Raw genomic sequence first — 10,889 nt, 5'->3', positions numbered from 1 at the left:
AATTTTTATAATCAAAATTATTGTACTTTTAGGTTATGCAGGAAAAGCATCCAAGTCAGGTACTAGTATAATGGTGACTTATATGTGTTCTGTGCATCATCTATATTCCTACACCTGCTTCCTGGCTTAATCCTGTCCGACCGTCTTTCTCTACGTGATGTCCCATAGATGACATTGGCAGAGCAGTCACTATGGGGCCTGGTGTACAAGGCTAAGGTGGTCATAACGTCTTGTTCTTTACTTGTCCAAGGGAAAGGAAACTCCACGACTTCAGTATCCAGTTTCTCCTAAGTTCTTGTTATTTTAAGCGGCTGAATGAGAGCAATAAGCTTACAGAAGTGTAACTGACATTTGGGAACACATATGGTTCATGTGGCACTATCTGTACCCTTGTCCGCAACCTTTTCTCATCAATCTGAAACCTCCTTTGCAGGATACGGAGCCCAAGGAGCAGGTTATGGAGCGGGCAGCTATCCACAGGTTGGAGCCCAAGGAGCAGGTTACGGAGCAGGGAGCTATCCGCAGCTTGGAGCCCAAGGAGCAGGTTATGGAGCAGGGAGCTATCCGCAGCTTGGAGCCCAAGGAGCAGGTTATGGAGCAGGGAGCTATCCACAGCTTGGAGCCCAAGGAGCAGGTTATGGAGCGGGTAGCTATCCGCAGGTTGGAGCCCAAGCTGCAGGTTATGGAGCCCAAGCTGCAGGTTATGGAGTAGGAAGCTATCCACAATTTGGAGCCCAGGCCGCAGGATATGGAGCGGGGAGCTATCAGCAGATTGGAGACCAAGCAGGTACTAGGTCAACTCTTCCCATTCCTCCACCAAGTGCTCTTCCACCCACTGCATCTGCCCTACGTGTGCCATGTACAGGTGGATCAGGAATTTGTATAGGTTTGGTAGGTCTGGATATTGGAATTATGATTTTCCTCTTTGTTGAAGTAAGAATGGTCTGAGCATCAACACAGAGGAACCATGGGGAATTTCCAACTAGACAGGTGGAAATGGGTCAGAGAGAGAGGAAAAGTTAGAGATGGCTGTACATGGGAGAAAGCAATAGCTGAGATGGAGAGGGATGTGAAAATGAATATTCATATGGACTACCAACTCCTAGAGAAAGGAAGTGATCTAGTGGATGAAGAGGTGAATGAGAGGAAGGATAAAGAGGCAGATGATAGCATCAGCCCCATCTATAATTGGGGTCTGAGGAAAGTCTGGGTCTCGGTATGGGAGACATTGATGGGTTACGTATGAACGAATTAGGTGATGAGGCCCCATCTGGTTTTTCAGGAGAACTGGTAAGATGTTTGCTCAGAATTTGCTGCCAGATAGAATTGGTGACTCCGGAACCCTATTCCTCTACCCTGCTCTATGTAGTCTCTTTAGTAAATGTACACTTAGGGGGAACAACCTGAAACAACGCCATGTACTACTGCTGACTCTGCTTTCATTAACCTTTTTTTCTTATGACTCTGTTGGCAGGTTATGGAGCAGGGAGCTACCCACAGATTGGCGCCCAAGCTGGTATGGTCCTCTACTGTCCTATATCTGTATTTTATTACCTCCTTAACTCTTCTTCCATCAGCCATTCATACATGTGGTCAGCAATGCTCCTCTCTTTCTGTCCATAGGGTATGGAAATGGAGCTGGCCAGTACCCCGGCAATCTTCAACAACCAGGTACCAATCTTCTCCTTACACCACCAATGCCTGGGTCCCACCAAACATACAGCCCTGCATAAGAGACGTTCTCGTCTTATGTAAATGGTGTGCTCCTACCTGAATAATAATAAAATATGACCTGCTGATTCCGTGGGATTGATCCCTAAATACCCCTCTGTGTCCTGTAGTTACCTAATCTGATAAATGTGGGTGATTGGGTGAATCAGGCAAAGCTCATGTGTATGAGGGGTTACATCAGTGTTATTGAGATACTGTTACTGGGATGTTGGTCTTTTTGTGCCATGTAGCCTACAGACTATTGGGGAACTCTATCTATGCAAGGTGGGTGGTTCTCTCTCTCATTAGACTTCTCTCAATTGCAGGTTATGGAGCAAAACCTTCCAAAGCAGGTAAAGCCTGCATCCTCCCCGTACAGAGTATCTACAGAATCCTCTCTAATGATAAGGGGGCTGTCCTTCCTCATCCCTCTCCATGTGTGTCACTTCCCTCGCCTGTCTATGGATCGATCTACCCTCTGGGGACCCTGCTCTTCCTCATCTCTCTCCATGTGTGTCACTTCCCTAACCTGTCCATGGATTGATCTACCCTCTGGGGACCCTGCGCTTCCTCATACCTCCCCATGTGTGCCTCTCCTCTCACCTGTCTATGGATCTAGCTACCAGCTCCCTTTTAGGGCCCTGTCCTTCCTCATACCTCTCCATGTGTTTCACTTCCCTCACCTGTCTATAGATCTATCTGCTCTCTGCCTCAATGGAACCCTGCCCTTCCTCATTTCTCTCCATGTGTGTCACTTCCCTCACCTGTCTATAGATCTATCTGCCCTCTGCCTCAATGGAACCCTGCCCTTCCTCATTCCTTTCCGTGTGTGTTACTTCCCTCACCTGTCTATAGATCTATCTACCCTCTGCCTCAATGGAACCCTGCCCTTCCTCATTCGTTTCCGTGTGTGTCACTTCCCTTACCAGTCTATGGATCTATTGTATCTACCATCTCCCTCTGGGGAACCCTGCCCTTCCTCATCCCTCTCCATCTGTGTTACTCCCCTCACCTGTACATGGATCTATCTACCCTCTTGGGGGACCCTGCCCTTCCTCATCCCTCTCCATGTGTGTTACTCCCCTCACCTGTCTATGAATCGGTCTACCCTCTGCCACTGGGGAACCCTGCCCTTCCTCATCCCTCTCTCAATCTGTGCCACTTCCCTCACCCTCCCTAATCCTTCTCCATGCTAGGCCCTCCATTAACCATGTATGGTTCTTTGCTGGCTCTATCATTTCCATTGTACCTAACCATGTTTTGTAATTATTCCTGGTTCTGAAGGTTATGGAGCTGGAGGTTACCCAAATATTGCTCCTCAAGGAGGTACGTCCCACCCTCTGCCTGTCATCCCTTATTTCCTCTCCCTCCATTCTGTTACTTTGTCTCATTAGATCTTAGGGATGTGTGGGCACAGTTTTTTTGAAAACAGAGTGCACCCAAACTTTAGGGCCTAAGGGCAGTATTACTGTTAACTATAATTACTGGTGCACAACCCAGAGCTCCTAAGGCAGTATTACTGTTACCCATCATTACTGATGCACAGCCCAGAGACTCATATAGGTTAGTATTAACACTTGGTGAACACTGGTGTTATAAGAGAGGAGGGGACCCATGTGCAGCCTCTGTTGCGTGCCCCCTCCTCTTCGGGACATGGTGCCCGCTCCTTTTTCCCAGGGACATCTCTACTGGGCATGCGCAAAGCACTCGGAAATGAGACTCTGGAGGGGTAAGTATAATATATTGGTGCAGGGTGTCCGGTGTGGGCCCCCCTGACCCAGGGGCCCGTGTGCACTGCACACACTGCACCGATTATAGAAATGCCTATGGGTGTCATATTAAACATTGATAAATCAGTGCCCCCAAAAAAGAACACTAAGGCTGAAGTACAACAAACTGTGTGTTCACAAATCCCTGAGAGTCTAGGGGTGTCCACGTTAGCAGTGTGTGAGTCTGACATTTCTGACACTGTCCTTGTAGAGAACCCTCTTTGCTTCCTCCCACCATTTCTGCACCATCTGCACATGTGGGGAGCAATACATGTAAAGAAGGTGATGAGGACATAATAGAAATTGAGGAAGCTAGTGTAGAAGTGGAACAGGAAGAGGGGGATACATCTGTACTACTTTCTGACGCTAATAAGGATGTTGATGATGTTGTTTTGTAAGTCAGCCACCAGTAGTAGCAGTTCTTGCCCATGAGAAAAAGAAAGTAATTGTGATGCCTGGGCAAAAAAAAACAAAAAGCCACCTCTTGGGTGTGGGATTTTCACCCAAATCCTGCCAACCTTTGTGACGGCATCTGCTCCATTTGTGAGGCCAAAGTTAGTAGAGGTAGCGATATTAACCATCTAGGCTCCTCCTCCATGTTACGTCATTTGTGGCAAGTTCATTAAATTTATTTTACAAAATTATGATTTGTTATAATCAACACCCTCATCATCAACCTTCTAATTTGTGAATACAGGTAGTCCTTCCAAAAAAATGGTCTGTGGGGGCCTAAACAAACCAAGCACTTCAGCCACAAAAGTGGCAGCCCTGTCGCTGAAGTGCTTGCTTTGTTATACTGTACATGTCCTTCATAATAGTGGGTGGGAGGGCCCGGGTGGGAGGGCCCTAGGACAATTCCATCTTGCACCACTTTTCTTTACATAATGGGCATACTTTAGGGGAGTATTTGGGATGGTCTTTGCATTACTAATTTGCAACACATTTTTAACAAGAAATTCTGTGGTGCCTCACACATGTTAATTTTTATTAATCCCTAGAGCGATCATTCTTCTATTCTTTTATGGCCTTTTCTCTCCTGATTTGCTGCAAAACAGAAGGTGGATATAGTCCACATCTCAAATTTGTTTTAGGTTAATAATCATTAAATCAATCAAATGAACATTCTTTTCCCTGCCTTCCACTATATACTACACCTCCATTTCCATGTACTGCCCTTGGACCTCTGATCTAGTTTCTGATCAATGAAAACATTCCTGGTTACTTTCTATGGGGTCGTATAGTTTATTAACCTGCCACCCTGTCTGCCACTGCAGTGCCACTCTATTTGCTAGATGTGCCATGAAGTTGAATGATCACGTTTGTGCCACCCACTGCTGTCACTTAGCTTAGTCAGCCTGCTAAATCTTTTGGTCTAAACTGAATGCAGACAACATTGTGAGGTGTGAGGTGGTCAAACGTCACTGAAAATGGCTGGAAATGAATGTTATTGAGGTTAATAATACTATAGGAGCAAAAACACCCCCAAATTCTGTGATTTTTGGCTGTTTTTATAAAAATCTTAAACAAAATACTCACCCAAAACCAAAACACATGAATGCGGCTTTGGCAAAACCTAATCCAAAATAACAAAGTGAATTCAGTTCCAAAACCAAAATACGGGGGTCGGCACACATCATTATTAGAAGTGTCGCCCAATCTCTGTCTGTAGGGTCTACGCTTCGGCCGCCCCTCTTCTTACAGGATATAGCGGCTAGTTAAATGAACAGCTTCTCCAGTTTAGTAAAGGCGTGGTGCTGACACAGGCAGTAGTGCAGTACAATGTCAGATGATAAATGGTCGCCCATCTAACTCTCTCATTAAATAATCGGTTCTATTACGTCCTCTCCTCCTGACGGCTGCTTAACCACATTTACATCATGCATTTGCCTGCAGAGCTGGCACTCCAGAGAGCCACTTGCTATCTCTCTCCTCACCCATTCAGTACTTGCCCTTGGGTCTCACACATGCTCCTAATGAGAATCCTCTTGGGGGAAATATTACAACTACAGAGGTGATTGCGCTGTCTGCCTCCTGTCTGCCTCCCGCCTCCCTACCCCTCCTATATTCATAGACTTGTGTTTCTCCTGCAGGCTACAAGAATGGAAATGTGGGTTATCCCAATAACCTCCAGCAACAAGGTAATATCAATGTTATGGTCAGTTTTGTGACACAGAGTGTAATACTCACGATGACCACAAGATGGCACACTCATGGTTCTCTATCAGGAGCACATGTGATAAATACTGAAAGTGGGTAGAACATGCATATGGCAGGCAGTATTACTTATATATTCCGCTGCGCTGTAAAGTTGGGAACAAACAGTAATAATACAAGACTGGGGAGTAAGACACAGACAGAGAGGTAGGAGGGCCCTGCTTGCAGGCTAACACTCTATAGGGAATATAGCAGTGACGTGCGGTGCGGTCAATGGCTGGGGAGGCACTGGTAACGTAGTGCCCCCCTGTAGTGTCAGTTACACATAGTGTCCCCCCCTGTAGTGCCAGCTACACGTGGTGTCCCCTCCTATAGTGCCAGCTACATGTGGTGACCCTCCTATAGTGCCAGTTACACATAGTGACCCCTCCTGTAGTGCCAGCTACACATGGTGACCCCTCCTATAGTGCCAGTTACACATGGTGACCCCTCCTATAGTGCCAGTTACACATGGTGACCCCTCCTATAGTGCCAGTTACACATGGTGACCCCTCCTATAGTCACTAGTGCCAGTTACACACAGTGACCCCTCCTATAGTGCCAGTTACACATGGTGACCCCTCCTATAGTGCCAGTTACACATGGTGACCCCTCCTATAGTGCCAGCTACACGTGGTGACCCCTCCTGTAGTGCCAGTTACACATAGTGACCCCTCCTGTAGTGCCAGTTACACATAGTGACCCCTCCTGTAGTGCCAGTTACACATGGTGACCCCTCCTATAGTGCCAGTTACACATGGTGACCCCTCCTGTAGTGCCAGTTACACGTAGGGAACCCCCCTGTAGTGCCAGTTACACATGGTGACTCCTCCTGTAGTGCCAGTTACACATAGTGACCCCTCCTGTAGTGCCAGTTACACATGGTGACCCCTCCTATAGTGCCAGTTACACGTGGTGACCCCTCCTGTAGTGCCAGTTACACATAGTGACCCCTCCTGTAGTGCCAGTTACACATAGGGAACCCCCCTATAGTGCCAGTTACACATGGTGACCCCTCCTGTAGTGCCAGTTACACATGGTGTCCCCTCCTGTAGTGCCAGTTACACATGGTGTCCCCTCCTGTAGTGCCAGTTACACATAGTGACCCCTCCTGTAGTGCCAGTTACACATGGTGACCCCTCCTATAGTGCCAGTTACACATGGTGACCCCTCCTATAGTGCCAGTTACACATGGTGACCCCTCCTGTAGTGCCAGTTACACATAGTGACCGCTCCTGTAGTGCCAGTTACACATGGTGACCCCTCCTATAGTGCCAGTTACACATGGTGACCCCTCCTGTAGTGCCAGCTACACGTGGTGACCCCACCTGTAGTGCCAGTTACACATAGTGACCCCTCCTGTAGTGCCAGTTACACACGGTGACCCCTCCTATAGTGCCAGTTACACACAGTGACCCCTCCGATAGGGCCAGTTACACGTGGTGACCCCTCCTGTAGTGCCAGTTACACATGGTGACCCCTCCTGTAGTGCCAGTTACACATGGAGACCCCTCCTGTAGTGCCAGTTACACATGGAGACCCCTCCTGTAGTGCCAGTTACACATGGGGACCCCGCCTGTAGTGCCAGTTACACATAGTGTCCCCTCCTGTAGTGCCAGTTACACATAGTGACCCCTCCTGTAGTGCCAGTTACACATGGTGACCCCTCCTATAGTGCCAGTTACACATGGTGACCCCTCCTATAGTGCCAGTTACACATGGTGACCCCTCCTGTAGTGCCAGTTACACATAGTGACCCCTCCTGTAGTGCCAGTTACACATGGTGACCCCTCCTATAGTGCCAGTTACACATGGCGACCCCTCCTATAGTGCCAGTTACACATGGTGACCTCTCCTATAGTGCCAGCTACACGTGGTGACCCCTCCTGTAGTGCCAGTTACACATAGTGACCCCTCCTGTAGTGCCAGTTACACATGGTGACCCCTCCTATAGTGCCAGTTACACACAGTGACCCCTCCTATAGTGCCAGTTACACGTGGTGATCCCTCCTGTAGTGCCAGTTACACATAGTGACCTCTCCTGTAGTGCCAGTTACACACGGTGACCCCTCCTATAGTGCCAGTTACACACAGTGACCCCTCCTGTAGTGCCAGTTACACACAGTGACCCCTCCTGTAGTGCCAGTTACACATGGTGACCCCTCCTGTAGTGCCAGTTACACATGGTGACCCCTCCTATAGTGCCAGTTACACGTGGTGACCCCTCCTGTAGTGCCAGTTACACATAGTGACCCCCCCTGTAGTGCCAGTTACACATAGGGAACCCCCCTATAGTGCCAGTTACACATGGTGACCCCTCCTGTAGTGCCAGTTACACATAGTGACCCCTCCTGTAGTGCCAGTTACACATAGTGTCCCCTCCTATAGTGCCAGTTACACACAGTGACCCCTCCTATAGTGCCAGTTACACGTGGTGACCCCTCCTGTAGTGCCAGTTACACATGGTGACCCCTCCTGTAGTGCCAGTTACACATGGGGACCCCTCCTGTAGTGCCAGTTACACATGGGGACCCCTCCTGTAGTGCCAGTTACACATGGTGTCCCCTCCTGTAGTGCCAGTTACACATAGTGACCCCTCCTGTAGTGCCAGTTACACATGGTGACCCCTCCTGTAGTGCCAGTTACACATGGTGACCCCTCCTATAGTGCCAGTTACACATGGTGACCCCTCCTGTAGTGCCAGTTACACATAGTGACCCCTCCTGTAGTGCCAGTTACACATGGTGACCCCTCCTATAGTGCCAGTTACACATGGTGACCCCTCCTGTAGTGCCAGTTACACATAGTGACCCCTCCTGTAGTGCCAGTTACACATGGTGACCCCTTCTATAGTGCCAGTTACACATGGTGACCCCTCCTATAGTGCCAGCTACACGTGGTGACCCCTCCTGTAGTGCCAGTTACACATAGTGACCCCTCCTGTAGTGCCAGTTACACATGGTGTCCCCTCCTGTAGTGCCAGTTACACATAGTGACCCCTCCTGTAGTGCCAGTTACACATGGTGACCCCTCCTATAGTGCCAGTTACACACAGTGACCCCTCCTATAGTGCCAGTTACACGTGGTGACCCCTCCTGTAGTGCCAGTTACACATGGTGACCCCTCCTGTAGTGCCAGTTACACATGGTGACCCCTCCTGTAGTGCCAGTTACACATGGGGACCCCTCCTGTAGTGCCAGTTACACATGGTGACCCCTCCTATAGTGCCAGTTACACATGGTGACCCCTCCTACAGTGCCAGTTACACATGGTGACCCCTCCTATAGTGCCAGTTACACACGGTGACCCCTCCTATAGTGCCAGTTACACGTGGTGACCCCTCCTGTAGTGCCAGTTACACATGGGGACCCCTCCTGTAGTGCCAGTTACACATGGTGACCCCTCCTGTAGTGCCAGTTACACATAGTGACCCCTCCTGTAGTGCCAGTTACACATAGTGACCCCTCCTGTAGTGCCAGTTACACATGGTGACCCCTCCTGTAGTGCCAGTTACACATGGTGACCCCTCCTGTAGTGCCAGTTACACATGGGGACCCCTCCTGTAGTGCCAGTTACACATAGTGACCCCTCCTGTAGTGCCAGTTACACATAGTGACCCCTCCTGTAGTGCCAGTTACACATGGGGACCCCTCCTGTAGTGCCAGTTACACATGGTGACCCCTCCTGTAGTGCCAGTTACACATAGTGACCCCTCCTGTAGTGCCAGTTACACATGGGGACCCCTCCTGTAGTGCCAGTTACACATGGTGACCCCTCCTGTAGTGCCAGTTACACATAGTGACCCCTCCTGTAGTGCCAGTTACACATGGGGACCCCTCCTGTAGTGCCAGTTACACATGGTGACCCCTCCTGTAGTGCCAGTTACACATGGTGACCCCTCCTGTAGTGCCAGTTACACATGGTGACCCCTCCTGTAGTGCCAGTAACACATAGTGACCCCTCCTGTAGTGCCAGTTACACATGGGGACCCCTCCTGTAGTGCCAGTTACACATGGTGACCCCTCCTGTAGTGCCAGTTACACATAGTGACCCCTCCTGTAGTGCCAGTTACACATGGTGACCCCTCCTGTAGTGCCAGTTACACATAGTGACCCCTCCTGTAGTGCTAGTTACACATGGTGACCCCTCCTGTAGTGCCAGTTACATATGGTGACCCCTCCTGTAGTGCCAGTTACACATAGTGACCCCTCCTGTAGTGCCAGTTACACATGGGGACCCCTCCTGTAGTGCCAGTTACACATGGTGACCCCTCCTGTAGTGCCAGTTACACATAGTGACCCCTCCTGTAGTGCCAGTTACACATGGTGACCCCTCCTGTAGTGCCAGTTACACATAGTGACCCCTCCTGTAGTGCCAGTTACACATGGTGACCCCTCCTGTAGTGCCAGTTACACATAGTGACCCCTCCTGTAGTGCCAGTTACACATGGTGACCCCTCCTGTAGTGCCAGTTACACATAGTGACCCCTCCTGTAGTGCTAGTTACACATGGTGACCCCTCCTGTAGTGCCAGTTACACATGGTGACCCCTCCTGTAGTGCCAGTTACACATAGTGACCCCTCCTGTAGTGCTAGTTACACATGGTGACCCCTCCTGTAGTGCCAGTTACATATGGTGACCCCTCCTGTAGTGCCAGTTACACATAGTGACCCCTCCTGTAGTGCCAGTTACACATGGTGACCCCTCCTGTAGTGCCAGTTACACATAGTGACCCCTCCTGTAGTGCTAGTTACACATGGTGACCCCTCCTGTAGTGCCAGTTACATATGGTGACCCCTCCTGTAGTGCCAGTTACACATAGTGACCCCTCCTGTAGTGCCAGTTACACATGGGGACCCCTCCTGTAGTGCCAGTTACACATGGTGACCCCTCCTGTAGTGCCAGTTACACATAGTGACCCCTCCTGTAGTGCCAGTTACACATGGGGACCCCTCCTGTAGTGCCAGTTACACATGGTGACCCCTCCTGTAGTGCCAGTTACACATGGGGACCCCTCCTGTAGTGCCAGTTACACATAGTGACCCCCCCTGTAGTGCCAGTTACACATGGTGACCCCTCCTGTAGTGCCAGTTACACATGGGGACCCCTCCTGTAGTGCCAGTTACACATAGTGACCCCCCCCTGTAGTGCCAGTTACACATAGTGACCCCTCCTGTAGTGCCAGTTACACATGGTGACCCCTCCTGTAGTGCCAGT

At 49.7% G+C, this 10,889-nt stretch overlaps 1 protein-coding gene across 1 annotated transcript in view; it reads left to right on the top strand.

Annotated features, from left to right (window-relative positions):
- Positions 1-1,057: 1,057 nt before the first annotated feature.
- Positions 1,058-10,889, top strand: part of LOC134944456 (uncharacterized) — a 30,253-nt gene continuing 20,421 nt past the window's right edge. Inside the window, exons 1-6 of the mRNA XM_063933028.1 lie at positions 1,058-1,216; positions 1,475-1,516; positions 1,578-1,671; positions 2,037-2,063; positions 2,995-3,036; positions 5,570-5,634. Of these exons, the coding sequence (XP_063789098.1) occupies positions 1,058-1,216; positions 1,475-1,516; positions 1,578-1,671; positions 2,037-2,063; positions 2,995-3,036; positions 5,570-5,634 (429 nt within the window). The remainder of the gene's footprint in view (positions 1,217-1,474; positions 1,517-1,577; positions 1,672-2,036; positions 2,064-2,994; positions 3,037-5,569; positions 5,635-10,889) is intronic.

The sequence above is a fragment of the Pseudophryne corroboree genome, chromosome 7 (genome assembly GCF_028390025.1).
Source record: "Pseudophryne corroboree isolate aPseCor3 chromosome 7, aPseCor3.hap2, whole genome shotgun sequence".
NCBI classification, from domain to species: domain Eukaryota; kingdom Metazoa; phylum Chordata; class Amphibia; order Anura; family Myobatrachidae; genus Pseudophryne; species Pseudophryne corroboree.
This window is presented reverse-complemented; position numbering and strand designations above follow the sequence as displayed.